Source organism: Physeter macrocephalus, chromosome 8 (genome assembly GCF_002837175.3).
Source record: "Physeter macrocephalus isolate SW-GA chromosome 8, ASM283717v5, whole genome shotgun sequence".
Classification (NCBI taxonomy): domain Eukaryota; kingdom Metazoa; phylum Chordata; class Mammalia; order Artiodactyla; family Physeteridae; genus Physeter; species Physeter macrocephalus.
The window spans coordinates 27,455,861-27,475,036 of record NC_041221.1 but is presented as its reverse complement, the minus strand read 5'-3'; the positions used below and the strand labels follow the sequence as shown (position 1 = coordinate 27,475,036).

Below are 19,176 nucleotides of genomic sequence, written 5' to 3'. Positions count from 1 at the left end.
TCAGCTCTGTGCTTTGTGTCCACCTAGAGGGGTGGGATAGGGAGGGTGGGAGGGAGATGCAAGAGGGAGGGGATATGGGGATATATGTATATGTATAGCTGATTCACTTTGTTATGAAGCAGCAACTAACACAGCAGTGTAAAGCAATTATACTCCACTAAAGATGTTAAAAAATAAATAAATAAAATGACCAGTAAGGAAGCTTTCAAATGTAACCAAATAACACATGGAAGCAAAGACAGTAAGAGCAGGTCTTAATTGCATTGCTGTATCTCAAAGAATTAAGAATTGATGCAAGTTTGAGCTTTTGTTTTGCTTAAAGAGGGAATTTTTCTTTTTTCTAGAATGTTCCCGGACCTGACTCACTGTGCTCAGAGCATGAGTTGGGAGCCTGGTAGGGTCCCACCCACCATAACTGTTCAACCAATGGTGATTAACTAGCTGGAACGTAAAGCAGAGGCCAGGGCTCTTTGCTTTTTGCCTTCATGCGGTTTTGCTACCATGACCTTTATTTTTAACTTCATGGTTTTTGTTACAAAGGGAGAATTTTCATGTCTGTATTTCTGGCATGAAGACATGACTAGATTTTCTGGTACACTAATGTGTTTCAGTTTATCAGTTCGAAAAGGGGTATGGCATTTAGTCATTCACCGGGCAATATTGAGAGCCTACTATGTATCGGACATTGTACTAAGAGTTGGAGAATGTATCAATGAACCAAAAAATCCTTGGAGCATGACTATTAAGTAATTTATATGTTATATTAGAAAGAAAGTAAATAATCATGTAATTAATGAATAGTCCTATTATGTTTTATATGATTTCGTGTGATTCATCACTGCATATAACTTTAGATTTCTAGTTTTCTCGATAGGGAGTAGAATCTACAAAACCTGCTGAGCCATATCCAGAATACCTAACTGAGTATTTACCTTTCTGAAGCTGCTCTAGCAGTGTGAGCTTGGTATCACATGCTCAGGTACCCACACAACTGGAACTGCCGACAGTGCTTTCCTGTTCAAGTCACCTGCTTTTAACCTTCGTTTCCCCATATTGTATTTACACTGAAATGTGCGTAACTTTAGTAATGCAGGTAAGCGTAGGTACCTTGTCAATGGACACTATATTTAGAAAGCTTTTCAAGCAAACTTGCTAATGCGTATCTTTCTCTTCAAATTTTAAATTCTATTTCCTCATTGTCTTTTCCTCTTGTGAATCTTTTTATTAACTTCAAGTTAGAGTCTCTCATGAAACAATTTGACTTTCATGTACAATTTGACTTGGTGCTGGCAGCATCTCTCAGCCTCTGGGTTTCCTGCTGCCCTTGGCTTGTTGAGTGTCATGGCTGTTTCCTCCTTCCCTCACCCTCACCAGCCCCATCTTTTCTTTCCTTCTCTTTCACTGTCTCTCCCTCTGCAAACGACCAAAAGGAAGAAATAGCCAATAAGGGCAATAATCTTCCAAAGCCATTCTCTCCCCAGCTACACATAAAGGTCTTTTAGGAAGGATTCAGAACGTCCCTTCTCCTGGAGAGGACAGCATCTTTTCTTTTCAGGTCAAGATGATTTTTCAATGTAAATGTACCTTCAGTAGCAGGGCAGTTTGCTCTTGCCTAACTTTTGGACACTTGCTTGTCACAGAGTTGGATACTATTTCAACACACAAGTTGAGAATAATCGCATTCAAACAACAATAGAGCTCTTTTAAACAAGAAACCAAACAGAGGTAAATGTATTTAATCTGAGACGCATATATTGTCTTCAAATAAATTTCAGTTTCAAAACAGGAGTAAATGTGATCACAGAAGTCCCTTAAAAATGAGTTGACTTTAGGAAATAAATAGATGGTAAATAGTTAATACTGGTAATATTTTTAGCACATTTTACATTGTTTGCCACCAATTCTTCTTTCCTCCGTTAATTCTCCTCCTCTAATTTTGATGTCCGTATTTCCTGCAGTCAAATATGATAACTACAGTACAGGAACTCGAGAGCAGCCCCATAGGTAAACTTTTTAAGGAATGGCCAAACCATAGGTGTTCATTAAGAAGAAAATATATTTATGCAAATTAACAGGAACTGGAGAAAGAAAGAACTCATCTCATGGAAGATGTAACTGCAAACAAGAGGAGAATGAAGGAGCTAGAAGATAATTTGCTTTACCGTCTGACCAGTACCCAGGGGTTCCTGGTGGAAGATGAGAGTCTCATCCTTGTGTTGAGTAACACAAAAAAGACAGCCGAGGAGGTGACACAGAAGCTGGAAATTTCAGCTGAGACAGAAATTCAAATTAACTCAGCCCGGGAGGAATATAGACCTGGTGAGTTTGGTCATGAAAGACAAATGTCACAGGAAAATGAAGCGAGAAATGAGAATTAGAGTAATTGAAGTAAGGTGTTATGAAAACGACTATGCAACATGGGGTGGCCATTTGTGTTTTGTGGCATTTCTTTAAATATTCAGTAAAATTGAGATGAAGAAATTTTAGAATGGTGTAAATTTTGTAGGTGCTTATAATTCATGTTATTGGCAAATTCTTTAAGGTTCCCGTGAACTTATTTTTAAACTGGAAAGTCAAGAGGAGAATTATTAAAGACATCTGACTACAAACTAGTGAAGTCTGAGGAATTTGTGCTGCATTTGTGGGCCGTTCACTAGTTGTTTATCATCTGGTAGCAATAAGCCTGTATTTTGGTTGTAGTCCTGTAGTTCTCTGGTCTCATGGGAACTCTTCAACCTTACCCACAGATCAGCAAATCAGTGTTGTTCATGGGTTATAAAGGGAAGCTGCTAAAAGAATTCAATTTCCTTTAGTAATTTATCATGCCTTTTGGAAAAATAATTGAAACAATATCTGCTGGTGGAGTCAGGAGCGTCGTCTTTGCGATGCCTTGGCTTTTACCAACTTGAGGCCAAGTTTAGTCAGGGCTTCCTCATGGAGCTTAAGAATGAGGTCCTTAACAATGCCTACACAGTTTGCTGGATGTTACAATACAATCCATGCTGTCCCACCGTTTGTCTTTTCTACCTATGAAAAAGTGTAATAAAATGTATTTGTAAGGAATCTAGAGATTCTAAAACAGAAAGTATCATTTAATGACCCCAGATAGCAGACTACTTGTTCAAAGCTTACAGAGAAGAATTAAATATATATGACGACATTGCTCTAGACTCCCATTGTTGGTAGATAGTCATTGCTAAGACGTACAAATAAAACTTGTTTCGTTTAGCGTTTAGACTGATCTGTGCATGGGTCATTTATTTTCTGCGCTCGTAGCAAGGGCAATGTTGCTCTTTGTCTTCTAGTTGCTACCCGGGGCAGCATCCTCTACTTCCTCATCACGGAGATGTGCTTGGTTAATGAGATGTATCAGACTTCGCTCCGCCAGTTTCTTGGCTTGTTTGACCTTTCCTTGGCCAGGTACGTCTGTACTCAGGAAGCCAAGCTGAATTCTGTATCTGTGGGTTAGAACGGTGACATTACATTGATAACTTATTTTCCCTTTGCAACTAAGCTGCTTCTTTTTCAAAAAATCTAAGTTGAGTGTAATTACCAGTGTGTTAACAAATCATTCTCATTTGTCATTTTATGCTTAGAGAAAGCTCTACCAACTATTCATCCACTGATCGATTCCTTTGGTTTCCCCAAGTTTCTGTTAAACAAGAAAATTCCCCAGACATTGTTGTGAGTGATAATACTCCACAGGTAAAATTGATTCAGGCAACATGGAGGATTCTGTTATTTCAGGTGGAGAGAGTGCTTGTTATTTTAGATTTAGGAGGCTTACTCTTGATGTGTAAAAAATAAGAATTGGTCCTCCAGAGTTACTTATTTTCCAGTAAAGACGTTGTTTTTAGGGACAATTGAAAAGGGTGGGGCAAGTCTGATTTAAATGTTCTCTTCTCCAGGTCTGTCAAGAGCCCACTTACAAGCAAGAGGATCGCTAATATCATTGATTACATGACCTATGAGGTTTTTAAGTACACGGCTCGGGGGTTGTACGAGGGGCACAAATTTCTCTTCACCCTGCTGCTTACCCTAAAGATTGACATGCAGAGGAACCGAGTCGAGCATGAAGAGTTTCTCACCCTTATTAAAGGTCAATATTGGAATAGAAAGCATTGTGCACAGGTGCAGATGTAGGAATTATAGTGAAGGTCTTGTGCATTTTTTTTTTTAGCAATAGCAGTTTCCTTGCATTTCATTGAAGATTGCATTTATGTGAGATTTTTTTTAACATTTTAAAAAATTAAGTAACTAATTATTTAATCTTTTAATTTTTGGCTGTGTTGGGTCTTCCTTGCTGCACACGGGCTTTCTCTAGTTGCGGCGAGCGGGGGCTACTCTTTGTTGTGGTGTGCGGGCTTCTCATTGCGGTGGCTTCTCTTGTTGTGGAGCACGGGCTCTAGGCTCACGGGCTTCAGTAGCTGTGGCTCGCGGGCTCAGTAGTTGTGGCTCGCGGGCTCTAGAGCGCAGGCTCAGTAGTTGTGGCGCATGGGCTCAGTTGCTCCACGGCATGTGGGATCTTCCTGGACCAGGGATCGAACCTATGTCCCCTGCATTGGCAGGTGGATTCTTAACCACTGCGCCACCAGGGAAGTCTGAGATATTTTATTTGTTCATTAATTGCATGAATATTTATTGGGAAACTATTGCATGCCAGGACACAGAATAGGCACTTGAAACATAATAAACAGTAAGTAAATTGTGCAGTATGTGAGGAACTAGTAAGCACTATGGAAAAAACGGAGAAGGATAAGAGAGTTGGGGAATGTTTAGTATGTGGAGCGGGGAAGGTTTAAAACTTTTAATGGGATATTTAATGGGATCTCTCATTGGGTGGGATTCCCGAGAGATGGACAGGTGGCCAAGACCTGAAGGACCAGCGGATGTTGGTCCTGGGGGCGTTTAGAGAAAGTGCTGAAGGTTGAGGAGGTGACATTAATGCCTCTAGTGGGAGAGGGCGTCCTATGATGAAGGCCAAGCCAAGCCACCAGGGTGGCTGGAGCAGAGTGGGTGAGGTGACCATGCCACTCATCCCATGGATATTTCCTCTGTATCTGTTGTAGCGTTGATCACAGACAGGTCTCCTCTGCCGTGGAAGGCTGGGAAACACACGTTTGCTATCACATTCTTGAATGTCTGGACGAAAAGTATTTAAGGGAACAGTGGAAATGATGCTGGGCTCGAAATGGTTTTATCTACTCTACCTTTTGAAACAAAGGCTTATCTTTAAAGATAAGGCACAACTGTATCTTTGGAGGGGTGGATTTTCATTGACTTCACCTACATGGAGAGTAGATTTGCAGAGGAACTTGAAGAGGATCCCAATGGGGGCAGTAGAGAAGGGCACACATGGGGGTATGTAGGTCAGAGTCATACTTATATATACACAAATGCATATTCATGTTCATATACATATGCTTATGCATCTATAACTATATCTATATCTATGTATCTTATGGTAGCAATAAAGACTCATTTAGTTAGACTTGAAAACTCAGAAATTATGATTTGTGGATGATCTCTCTTTCTCTTTCTCTCTCTTGTTTCTAAACGTTGAAACCTTGCCCCTTAGGTTTCTTTTTGTTCCAAGTTTCCTAAATCAGAGCACTTGGAAGATGAATGGTCTGGTGAGACATCACCTTAGGTGGACATGTAGGTGTAGGAGTTGCCTTCTTCAGTGAGTCCTTCATATATAAATGATTTCTGGCCTCAGTGACTCTGGTCCTCCAGCTGATGGAGCTTCGTATGGGAAAGTTGTTCCTGACACCCTCAATTCAGGAGTGAGATGCATTTCCCTATGGAAATGACATTGAACATGGTGTCCAGAAATACTGTAAAGTGTGTTACAGTTTGGCATTTCAGTTTGACGTGATCAAAACAAACATGGGGGAAAATAGTTGGCTTTGCCACCTTCTGGATGAGTGCTTTTGATCAGATTATTTAAACTTCTCAAGCTTCAGTTGCCTCAGCTATGAAACAAGGATAGTCAGATCTACATAATAGGATTATTGAGAATTCGCGCAACTTATATAAACCCTGGCACATAGAATAGCTCAACAGATGATAAGCATTGTTATATTATGTTTAGTTTTTTAGTTTATTTTGATTAATCTGAGGCTTGCATAGGTTGGACAGGATTTTGTGGGACTTTGGACATTCAACAGCTATTTCTAATACTCCTTCAGGACACAGAGTTTCCTAAGGTTTCCCTTTGTTAGTTATGTTGGTGAAAGCTGCCCGAGGACATTAACTCTTTCTGTAAGGACTTTAAGATCACTTGTTTGAAAATGTTATTTAGATAGCAACAGTGTTTTGATACTGATTTTTTAATTTACTCACCTCTAAGACGGGAAAGCATCAGCCTGGATGACTTTCTAAGTCTGCCTTAGCTATGCCACTTCACGATACAAGGTACAACTTGTATAAATCATTGTAAGCATGTTTCACTTTTCCAAGGTATGCTGATAAAGATTTAAACCTTCTTTCTCCCAAAGCAAGTGTTTGAGGGATGAAGGGACTCACATAATTCTCAATCATCCTGAGAATTTATTTTGAATTATTCCTATATCCCAGCAGTTTATTCATCAAAAGTCCATCTAATCTGGTGCCATATTATCCAGGAATATGTTCCCCACTCGGTACCATTACAACATTCTTTGTTGCCCAAAGTGTACTTTTGAGGCAGGCAAGATATTCACGACAGTGTTACCCTCTATTAAACAAGGAATAATCTTTGGCTGCAAGGAACACTCTTTTCCATGGAAAGCTTCTCCCTAATCCTGTGGTGAATACCTTATTCTTTTCTTTTCAGTTTGTTGGAAAATGGACAGTTTCCATGGAAATTGGTGTGACAGTTTTCAACACAGTGGCATTGTCCTTCGGTCTTTAACTGCTTCCTGGTGTTCAAGCAATCTGTTTTGCTTTTATAAGCTAATATTTTCACTGAAATGTCTTCACTTACCTCTTGTTCCACTTACCTTGGATGTCTACTAAGATGGATTTGGCAAAAGACAGCAATTTCGTGGGGTCCTTGGTACCTGAATAAAGTAGAGATTGGCTCAGTAAATATCTTGAGTATTATTACTTGTTTTTGACCTGCTCTGTTCAAAAAAAGATTGTGGCCAAATGGATTGGTTATATCCTTCTAAGGATTGGTTATATCCTTATTGGTTATAGCCTTCTCTCTTTCTTTGACTTAAAATATGATTGTTCACACATTTAGTTTTTCTGGGATGGGCAACAATAACTTTTTAAACTATCATTTATTTTATGGCGCTGTGAGAGTTATATGAGTTATGTGAGCTTAGGTAAATCATCAGCAAAAAGATAGCAGTCAGTACCGAATGGAAATGTCTGTTGTGGGTAGACTGACGAAAAATAAGTGACATAGCACAGGGCCCTTGGGTGTGCTCAAAATGGATGTAAATAATATACTGATTTATAGAGGAGAACCCTTCAAAAACAGGTAGTGCTACTAACATTTCTAGATAAATTCTCTCCTTAAAATGAGCTTGTGCCAATATTTGGCAATTCTTAATGCTGACAATAGCTGCTCATTTAGTGACCCTCTGCTTTGTCCTTGATCCTGTTTTGAGTGCTTTACACTCACTTTATATATTTTCTGCCATTATCACAACACCTAGGCTTCATTATTCCCATTGTACGTATTTGGAAACAGAATTCCAGACAGATGAGCTGGCTTGTCCCAGACCTCGGCCAGGTGGAGCTAAGACAGAATCCACCACTACCTAAATCCAAAGCTATATTATTGATCCTTAAATGTGTTTTTCTAAAATCATCTATTCCTTTATTAAATGTTAAAGCTTGTTCATCACTATGATTTATATTTCTGAGTTTAATAAATGTCCAGGTAGTAAAAGAATTGATATTAAAATAGTTTCAGCAAAAGTTTTTATAAAGAGATTGTTTTACAGTAAAGAAAGAAAAATTTAATAACTTAATATGTTTAACTTGAAAGGTGGTGCCTCGTTGGACTTGAAAGCCTGTCCTCCTAAACCATCTAAATGGATCCTGGACATGACCTGGCTGAATTTGGTGGAACTGAGCAAACTTAAACAGTTTTCTGATGTCCTTGATCAGGTAACTTGTGCTTTGAGTAAACTTATGGTAATGTCACAGTGGGCAGCTTCCTGATTCATCATTTGGCTACACTACTTGGGAAACAGACAGATTTCTTTGTCACTCTTAAAATGGTATGACCAGTGCTTGACTTTCCTCACCGCTCACTCATACTCTGATAAAGCACACTCCATCCATGGTAGGCTGGTCTTGCAGGAAGAAATTAGTTACCTAGGAAGTTTAACCAACGCTGACCTGGATGATATGTCAGTATCACCAATTGGAGACCCACAAGTGGGAAAACAGATTCAATTAGATTAAATGATTAGATATGATTAAAAGGTTTTGCCATCTTTCTAAAGATGAAATGAAAAGTAATAAGAACACCCTTCCTCTAAGTGATAAATACCCATTCTTATCTCTTGTTTCTCTCTTCTTCCTCTCCTCGTTATACTGCCTTAGCTAGGCATCTGGGTCTGAATCTAACACAAACACCTGGCCTTTTATCTTTAGAAGTCATGTCCTTTCATAAGCAGCAAGTTCCTGATGAATTGTGTATATATTGGTATTATGGAACTTGGGTATAGAAAGTTGAATTGGGACAAGCCAGGAAATAGCTTCTTGAGAATGATGACCAGCGAGAAGCTGCATGGACAGCAAGGTGGCTTTCTTCAGCTGCCAGATGAAGGCTCTTTTTCACCAGAAAATGTCTTAACACTGGTTCTTTTATTTTTTTTTAATCATTAAAGTATAGTTGATTTACAATGTTATGTTAGTTTCTGGTGTACAAGAAAGTGATTTAGTTGTGTATATATATACATATATTCTTTTCCATTAGGGTTTATTACAAGATATCGACTATAGTTCCCTGTGCTTTCTTTGCAGTAGGACCTTGTTGTTTATCTATTTTATGTATAGTAGTTTGTATCTGTTAATCCCAATCTCCTAATTTCTCCCTCCCCCACCCCCTTTCCCCTTGGGTAGCTGTAAGTTTGTGTTCTATGTCTGTGAGTCTGTTTCTGTTTCATAGATAAATTTATTTGTATCATATTTTAGGTTCCACATATAAATGATATCATATGGTACTTGTCCTAATGCTCTTTCTTGACTTTGCCAGTTTGAGTTGACTGGAAGCTTAAGCTCTGCTATATTTTTATGTTTTGGCTTACACCTAGTGATTACCATGTGATTAGGGTGTAAGCCATTCTTTTGGGTTAAATAGCTTTTCTGGGGGGAGATTTTAATGCATTCTAGCTTGCTCCCCCATGGGATGACTCCTAGTGACCTTTCCTGGACCATTATCAGTTACTGAAGTAGCTGTCTTCTGGAGATTATAGTTTATACCTGAAATCCCTCCATATTATGTAGTCTTTCATGATTGAAAGAGGTTATTTTTTTATTCTTACATGATATTTTCTAAATATGAACCCAAATGGTTTTTCCTTTGATTAGATCTCCATGGAATACACTTGGGGCTTTAATCAAAGGGAATATACCAGAGAACATAAGATCATGTTTATTTGCAGATGTGATTTATTCTATGATTTTGAGATGCTTGCCCATATAATGCTTGCCTCTCTTTGATTTTTTAAGCTTCAAATGATAATAGACTGTGTTTTTTTCCTTTATCAATTGCCTAAAGGAAGCAAGTGTGATTATTCATTTGATGCTGATGTTAGGTGGTGTATTTCCAATTACTCTAGATTAATAGAGTATTGACCAAGAGACTTCAGTAATAAACATGTATTAAATGTCTTCTTTTGTTCCAAGAATGGTCCTGGGAAATGAGGAAACATAAGTGAATGAGACTTGGTTCTTTTTTTTTAAAAAATAAATTTATTTATTTTATTTTGGGACTTCCCTGGTGGCGCAGTGGTTAAGAATCCGCCTGCCAGTGCAGGGGACATGGGTTCGAGCCCTCGTCTGGGAATATCCCACATGCCGTGGAGCAACTAAGCCCATGTACCACAGCTACTGTGCCTGAGCTCTAGACCCTGGGAGCCACAACTACTGAGCCCATGTGCCACAACTACTGAGCACACGCGCCTAGAGCCCATGCTCCGCAACAAGAGAAGCCACCGCAATGAGAAGTCCGCGCACCGCAGCGAAGAGTAGCCCCCGCTCGCCGCAACTAGAGAGAACCCGCGCGCAGCAATGAAGACCCAACGCAGCCAAATAAAAAAGATAAATAAATAAATAAATTTTAAAAATAATAAATTTATTTATTTTATTTTTGGCTGCGTTGGGTCTTCGTTGCGCGCGGGCTCTCTCTACTTGTGGCGAGCGGGGGATACTCCTCATTGTGGTGCGCGTTGCAGTGGCTTCTCTTGTTGCGGAGCACGGGCTCTAGGCGTGCGGGCTTCAGTAGTTGTGGCTCAAGGGCTCAAGAGCGCAGGCTCAGTAGCTGTGGCGCACGGGCCTAGTTGCTTCCCGGCGTGTGGGATCTTCCCGGACCAGGGATCGAACCCATGTCCCCTGCATTGGCAGGCGGATTCTTAACCTCTGCGCCACCAGGTAAGCCTGAGACTTGGTTTTTGGTCATAGGGGATCTCATGGAGCAAAACAGATTTCCTTAAAATAATGAAAATGAATTTCCATTGATTTCTTTATTCTTTGCAGATTTGTTCCCACAAAGTCATAGAAGAAATTCCACAACCCAGGGCTCTCCCTCCTTTAAGAGGGAGCCGGAGGCTGATGTTAGTGCAGACTGACTTTAGAGCAAGTCACATTTGATTTTAGACTCTCAACTTTTTGGTGCTAGGATATAAAATTTTAAAAAATACTCAAGGAATAGCATTCACACATGCCTGGAATGGTCAGAAAGAGAAAAAATATCTGTGAATGCTTACTGAAAGATTTTTCTGTGGTGTGACACTTTTCTTATCCCCTGGTATTTTCAGATATCAAGAAATGAGAAAATGTGGAAAATTTGGTTTGATAAGGAAAACCCTGAGGAGGAACCCCTTCCAAATGCCTATGATAAATCTCTAGACTGCTTTAGACGTCTTCTCCTGATTAGATCCTGGTGTCCCGACAGAACTATCGCCCAGGTAAAAAGTACATATTTTAAAAATAGGAGAATGTTTTAAAGGAACATTTCCTTTTAAATTTAAAAGAATATTTAAAATGTTAATCCCAATGAGAATTTTTGTGTAGGCTTCTGTGTAATTTTCTAGCAATACAATTGTGAAAAATGGAAAAATAAACAACAAATAAGTGTATGGAGGTGTATATTTGGGCTAAGTGATTTAATAATTTTCTTTGGTCTAAGTGATACGATAAGAGTGAATGAGGAAACTGTGTAAGGTGGTCATATAGGTCTAATGTGAAGGTAATGCATTGTTTTTCCATATCATTTTTATAGTAACTCAAACAAGATATGGCTACTCCATTTTGCTAGTAGTAAAGTGATGTTTCTTAAATAGGAAGACTGCTCAGGTACTGGGGAGGGGAGAGGAAGACTACAGGGCAGTATAGCATCCCCAAATCCATAGCCATTACACCAGGATGTGTCACAAACCTCGATGTGAGAAAGAAGGTTTGCGTCAATTTCTTTGAATGATACATATGGTTTAAATGGAAACCTTGCCTCTACAAGATCCATCTTTTCAAAGACTTTTAATCTGTTGGCCTTACCGTCATGGACATTTACCCATGAAACAGACTTGGTGGTGTCTTGCCTTCACAGCTAAAAGTTAAACTCTACTATTCACAGACATTGATTTTTTTTTTTTTTTACGGACTTCTTTAAATAAGTCATAAAATAACAGTAGGCTGGGTTTCTAATAGAATGTAGGAATTTTTACCCTTCACTCTCCAGAGGGAGTGTTAAAAACATATAGAGTAACCACCTAGGTACTGTGGAATCATGAAAACAACTAGATTCAATCATTTATTGAGAAAAGAAAAATGAGTTTTGCAACTCAGGGCACTGAGATCACCCTTCCTTTGGTTTTTCTTCTCAACTTCATTACTTTTGTCCTGCCCAAATGAATTGTCAAACAGTTGCCTTATTGAAAGGGAGTGTAGAAGTTTCAAGTAGACTTTTCTTTCCCCCTTCCGTCTCTCCTTCCTCCCTCCCTCCCTCCCTCCCCTCCCTCTCTTCCTTCCTTCCCTTTTTATATTTTTCATATAACACTTTATTGGGTTCAGTGCTGAAATTTAAGTGTCTCCCACCCCTTTGTCATCTTCATTCTGGCCTCTGTCACCCTTAGGCTGATGACAGCCATGTCTTTCTAACTGGTCTCCTGTAGTTCATTCTTGCCCACTCTAGTCCCTCTTGTATATTCTAGAAGAAACAGAAATATCATTATGGTATTCCTTTAATGGCTTCCCATGGCCCTTATGGTAACACCCAAGTCTTAAGCAAGATCTAGAAGGCCCCCTTGGAAAAATGTTCTCTCCTCTGAAGTTTTTATTCTCACATTAGATTCCTTTTGTGATTTGCAACCAGACACCATCTGGGGAAGCATATTACAGGGTCTACAATGTGGACATATTTAATCCCCATTCCTTACAAGCAACATCAGGCTTGTTCGTAGCATTTTGGCTGAGCGTGAGTGCATGTCCAGGGACATTCAAAAGCCTGGCTGCAAGAAGAACACACTGTCAGAGAGTGTCTTGTGCTATTGCCTGTTTATGTACAGCTGTGAGCTAAGAATGGTTTTTATAGTTTTAAATGCTTGAAAAAAAGCCAAGAAGAGTAATATTTTGTGATACGTGAAAATTATACGACGTTCAAATTCCAGTGTCTATAAACTTTTCTTGGGACATAGCCATGCTCATTTATTTACGAACTATCATTTGTTTATGCTGCAGTGGTAGGTTGAGTTGGGCAACAGAGTCTGTATGGCCACGAAAACCTAATATATTTACCTCCTGGCCCCTGATGTATGTATAGGTAACAGTATGTTAGCTCATAGCTTGGATGGGAATGTCCAGGTGGGGTCAGTGCTGAGTTCTGTGGCAAGATTGGCCATTTTGAGCTCCTGGCTATGCCAGAGGACAAAACACCTGGATCTTGAGAGATGCTGCAATGATGGCAGCTACCCAGGTGCCTGTGGCTGAGAAACAACTGCAATATTTGGAACACCTGAGCGTCCAGCCTTTGACGTCCTTCCTGATCATGAAGCGCGCTGCCCAGCGGCTGTGATGAATGTGTAAACAAGTAGACTTTTGGAGAAGCCAAAGAACATGTCGGGCAAACTTGTAAGGTACCTTTCAGAAAGCTGTAAAAAATGTGCAGGCATTTATACTTAGGTTAGAGAATTCAATACTGGATCTGGCCAACCTTGAAAAAAATATTAAGAGATACAAAAATAAGTGTTACCGTGTGCTCCAGAAGCAATTGGATTAAATCCTTAAAAATTAATTACTTTGATAAGTATGCAATACATTTCACTACATAAGTAGTCACTCAGCAGTAATTATCTATTTGTTAAGTACCCATTAAATCCCAGGCATTGTACTGTTTACTTGATTATTTGAGTGTACATACTTTTCCCTTAAAGCATCCTCAATAATAGAGTTGCCTAATATTTTAAATCTTTTGTATAGCATGAAGCAGCCGGTGTATTGAAACAGGGCCCAGACAAGGGGTCAGCCAGCCTGGGTTCTGGTCTTTTAAGTGGGTGATTGTGTTTTTGGCAAGTAACTCAGCTTCTACAGAGTGAGAATTCGAACAAGCAAGCAAGCAGACAAAGAGATAAACCAACGAGCAAAAGCCTCTGCCCTATTTTCCTGGCAGGGTTACTGTAGACATCATTGAGATAATCTACAAAAATGAATTTTGGAAACCACATTGAATTAGGCACAAGAAGGAGTTGGAGCTAGTTTTGGTGACTCGTGTACTGTTTTTGGCAGGCACGTAAGTACATCATGGACTCCATGGGAGAAAAGTATGTGGAAGGTGTTATCCTGGACTTGGAAAAGACATGGGCGGAATCTGATCCACGGACACCACTCATCTGTCTCCTGTCTATGGGCTCAGACCCCACAGGTTCCATCATCGCCTTGGGGAAGAGATTAAAAATAGAAACCCGCTACGTGTCCATGGGGCAGGGCCAGGAGGTCCACGCTCGCAAGCTCCTGCAGCAGACCATGGCGAATGTGAGATCAGATGTCTACTTTTGTGTTATGATGTTGACATTACAGGTTATAGAATAACGATGCAGAGAGCTTATGAATCCTTAAGAGTTTAAACTTATGTATTGTATTCTGTTTACGAAACAGGAAAAAGCATGATATCTATTAGAAAATTTCCATGGAAAAATGGACACACTTAAAACTTTTTCTGCTGAGCCTTGACTTATGGAAAACTTGCCCAATCAGAACATCTTATTTCCTGACCAGTTTGCATAACGCTAAAGCCCACTCCAGGTCCTGAACGCTCTGTAGGGTTCATAGTTCTTCCTCTCTGCCATACGCTCCAACCCCTCCAGCTCTGCTCTTGGAATCCATAACTCTCCAGAATCTACAACACCATGCCTTTCTTGGATTCCAGAATGCATCATCTGTGCCCTGGGGTCCCCTAGGCCTGCCCCCAATCCCAGAGGCCAGGAATCTGCTATTATCCTGTGTTGGTACCAGAGGTTTTCAGGAAACCTGGCCTGTTGCCTTCCAGGTGGGTCTCCTAGAGCCCTTTGCAGCTTGCAGATTCAACAGTGTACAGAGCAGACCAAACACTAAGCTCACCCTGAAACCATTGGGTTCTAGGTCCCGGCTGCTGACTCTAGAATCTTACCACTGTGCTGCATCCTGGTCCCCTCCCCCTGGTCTGGAACTGAGCTCACTGCGCTCTAGAACCTCCATATTTACCTCTTCCATCCTCAAGCTGTGCCCTGCCCCCAGCTTTGGTGAAAGGGAGAGGTCTCTCATGTGTGCTGTGCTCTGTCTGATGCACTTAGTTTGTAGTTGGGAGGGGGAGGGCAGAAAGCAGCTGATTTAAATATGTTTAGAGATGAAAAAATACATCCATGATTCAGAATCCTAGGTCTGGTCTGACACGAGGGCTTGGTGGGCCTCCATCCTGGCCTCTCCCGCCTCATCTTCCCTCCCCCTTGACTTCCTTCCTCTGCATAGTACTGTACTTAGAGCAAAAACACTAACAGTCACAGGACATGGATTTAACTTGAATTTAAAATAAATAATGGTGTAACTAATAGTTTCAGGCAACTAAATTAGAATTTAAATGGAATATTTTTAGCCTTCAATTTATCTGTGTTTTTTGTTTAGTAGTTTAATTTCAAGTAAAAATTTTTAAAAATCTTTATTATTATTAGCATGCTTATAACTTGTCAGAGACAATAGTGTTTTATGACAGAGTGAACCAACTACCCAAGAATAGCAAAATGGATGATCTGCTCAGTAAGAACACAAAACATTCATACAGAGTGTGGCAATGCCAAAGAAACAACCTTGGCCAAAGATTCCTTTCCATGGGTGAAGATTGAACCTTCCAAGTTCTCACCTAAGAAACTTAGGTCAAGAGTCACTTGTATGCTGGATGAAAGAGAGCGTCTGAAGCCTTTTTGTAGTTATGTTTTATGTTTAATTTCCCTTTTTTTTTGAAATGTGGATAGCGTCAATTAAATTTCCATAGGAAAAAATAAATAGTTATTTATTCAGCAGTGCTATATACTTCTGAAGAAAATGTAAGGGAATATGTGACATTCCAAAATGATCAGTTTTACATGTAACTTGACTAAGATTTTAGATCTGGTGCTTAGTTTGTTTCTTGGAAAGAAAAATAGCTCAGGTTACACTAATCAAATCTTTACACTAATCAAATCTAAGCGGTCCAAAGTCAGAGAGTCAAGAAAACAACTCAAGGTTATGATCTGGGTATGGTAGATGATTTTGGCAAAAAATGTCCTGTAGATTAGGTATTGAATAAATGATTATTTTGTGACCTAAATTTTTGCCTGTGTTGCTTTATACAAGAATCTTCTTATGCTCATAGAATAATTTATACAAGAGATATGGCTTTTTATTTTCTAAGGCTCTTGCTGTTAGAGTGGTCAGATTCCCCAGAGAAGGTTCTTCCTTATTCTAGAAGGTATATACCTTGCTGCCTGTATTCTGGGAACTCAGTGGGAGAAGGAAGGTAATAGGTCTCCAAATTCAATAGGTAAGCTTTCTTTTACCTCTTTTCAGTGAGGTTCCTGTACTCTTAACAGGCTGCTGTCCTCCACTGCAAACCCTGTCTGTTTTGCCTTCTAAATAAAATCAACTTTCCATCTTTCATTAAGGAAACATGTCAGGGGTCTGGACTTTCAATCTTCTTGTATTAGTCCATCATCTTCCCCCACTTCCAGAAGGACCTTCGTCACCTCTTCTTGAGGGTTTTGGGAGTTATATGGTATAAATCAGTTTACGTCTCAGCTCTCCCCGAATGGTCAGTTTAGGGTTCGGCTTTCTTGAGTCTGTTTTCAGTGTTATTGACATTGTCTTCACCTTCACTATCTTTGTCCTTCAGAGTTCATACCTTTAAAAAAGTCCCTTCATTGTACTTTTCATGGAATTTGGGGAGGCAGCTGAGCTAAGTGACGGTTTTCAGTCAACCACCTTTACTTGGAAGTGCCGTTATCTCTTTTTATGTTTCACTTTGGTGATGTTCGTGACCCCCACTGTATATTATTACTACAAGTGGCATGCTAGTACACTGTGAGACACATACATGGAATAAAAAGAAATGTAACCTATCTCAGTTCAACATGATCATATCCTTAGATTTGACCTAGATTACTTTAAAGGGGTTAGCGTGCCTTTCTATTAAATTTTAATTACTTAATTTCTAGAGAACGTACTAATGGAGGCACCTGAGCTAAGTGATGGTTTTCAGTCAACCACCTTTACTTGGAAGTGCCGTTATCTCTTTTTATGTTTCACTTCGGTGATGTTCGTGACCCCCACTGTATATTATTACTACAAGTGGCATGCTAGTACACTGTGAGACACATACATGGAATAAAAAGAAATGTAACCTATCTTATTTCAACATGATCATATCCTTAGATTTGACCTAGATTACTTTAAAGGGGTTAACGTGCCTTTCTATTAAATTTTAATTACTTAATTTCTAGAGAACGTACTAATTTAAATCTCTGGGTGAAACACAAAATCGACTAATTTCCATGTCCTGTTGTTGATGTAGGGAGGTTGGGCACTTTTGCAGAACTGCCACCTGGGACTCGATTTCATGGATGAGCTAATGGACGTAATTATAGAAACCGAGATTGTACATGATGCTTTCCGCCTGTGGATGACGACCGAGGCTCATAAGCAGTTTCCCATTACCCTCCTTCAGATGTCCATTAAATTTACCAATGAGCCCCCCCAGGGACTCCGGGCAGGACTGAAAAGAACATATGGTGGTGAGTCGAGGAATACTTCCAAGTTTATGGGAGTTCTTGTGCTTAAATTGTTTTCTTAAAGAAATTATGAAAAATGAATTAGCTAGGATTAGTTATGAGAAGTGGTGCTATGACTTAACATGATGGTGAGGGGGTAGCCCCCTCTGTCCTGCTCCATGTGGAATATCCTCTGGCTGTGTTAGGGCGTCAGAGCTCAGGTTTCCACCTTATATTTTTGCTATTTCCCCACTATTGCTCTACTTTGGCCTATGCTATTCTCTGCTAGACACTTGCCTTTCTATGATAACATCTAAAATGGATAATGTCGTTTATGGTCTTCGTGCTCCATACCTAACGTAGGGCAGTAGCCTCTTGCAAGAGGAAAGGCTGAGTCACAATTATGGTCTCTACTTTCATTGCATGAAGTTGTGTGTCAGGATGTCAGAATGTGAGCTAAGTTAGAAATCCAACAAGGGCCACCAAACCAGACCAAAATGCCCCTCCTATCACAACTGGAGCTGAGATTACTCTCTGTTCATTTGCTCCTTCTGTATCATAGCTTCCTGTCTGAGGCTCATGGTCACAGAAAGAGTATGGACTTGGAGTTAGAAATCCCGGCTCTGATTACTACCTGAACAAATGCTTTGTTCTCTTGGGTGCTAATCACTCAAACAACCTGACTCAGGTTGCAATGGGCTTCTTTTTTATTTTATTATTATATTTTATTATTCTTTTTAATTGAGATATAGTTGCTGTACAATATTATATGTTACAGGTGTATAATATAGTGATTCACAATTTTTAAAGACTCTACTCCATTTATAGTTATTATAAAATATTGCCTATATTCCCCATGTTGTACAATATATCCTTGCAGCTTATTTTATATCTAATAGTTCATACTTTTCAGTAGCAATGGGCTTCTATATACACGATTTTAATTAATATTAAATTGTTAAAAGAGTATATAGAAGCCATTGCAACCTGTGTACATGCCCCTAGTAGTAGTAGTAGTAATAGGTGTTATTATTATTAGTAGTAGTAGTTGTAGTAATAGTAGCAATATTTATTTTACTGCCACTATTCTTCCATCTCTGTTTTATCCCTGCATTATCTTGTTAGGTTGGCCAAGAACTTGATCCGTGTTAGCAAGCCCCCAACCGCCTCAAATCTCTGTGCATATTTTTCAGAGAGGAATGCCCTCTGGGTACCCAAAAGTTAATTTATAATTGTCATATGAATATGGTAAGAGTAATTCAAGATAAGTGAAGTTTAATATCAGGAATTTACAAAAATAATTAATAGCTTATAAAAGTAGTAGAGAGTAAAGATGTTTGAGAGATGATATAGTTTTTCACCTAACTGACCACACCAGGTGTGAGCCAAGACCTGCTGGACGTGTGCTCTGTAGCCCAGTGGAAGCCCATGCTGTATGCCGTGGCTTTCCTGCACTCCACGGTCCAGGAGAGGCGCAAGTTCGGCCCCCTGGGGTGGAACATACCCTACGAATTTAACCAAGCCGACTTTAACGCCACGGTGCAGTTCATCCAAAACCACTTAGACGACATGGATCTCAAAAAGGTACTGTGCACACACTGCTTCGTGCCCCCGGTGATTGGGGACTTGGGTCCTTGAGCTAACATGCCCGCCCAGCCTTGGCGTAAATCCTGTAAGAGTGATGATTTTCTGTGCTGGCGAAGTCATTCTCTTTAAGTCATAGCAGCTTGGGTCACACTAG

General features: G+C 39.8%; 1 protein-coding gene across 1 annotated transcript in view; it reads left to right on the top strand.

Moving 5' to 3' along the window:
- DNAH5 (dynein axonemal heavy chain 5) overlaps positions 1 to 19,176 on the top strand; it is a 258,228-nt gene that overhangs the window by 222,095 nt on the left and 16,957 nt on the right. The window contains exons 66-73 of the mRNA XM_028492810.2: positions 2,076 to 2,319; positions 3,306 to 3,420; positions 3,909 to 4,099; positions 7,985 to 8,106; positions 10,986 to 11,135; positions 13,948 to 14,193; positions 17,240 to 17,459; positions 18,814 to 19,019. Of these exons, the coding sequence (XP_028348611.1) occupies positions 2,076 to 2,319; positions 3,306 to 3,420; positions 3,909 to 4,099; positions 7,985 to 8,106; positions 10,986 to 11,135; positions 13,948 to 14,193; positions 17,240 to 17,459; positions 18,814 to 19,019 (1,494 nt within the window). The remainder of the gene's footprint in view (positions 1 to 2,075; positions 2,320 to 3,305; positions 3,421 to 3,908; positions 4,100 to 7,984; positions 8,107 to 10,985; positions 11,136 to 13,947; positions 14,194 to 17,239; positions 17,460 to 18,813; positions 19,020 to 19,176) is intronic.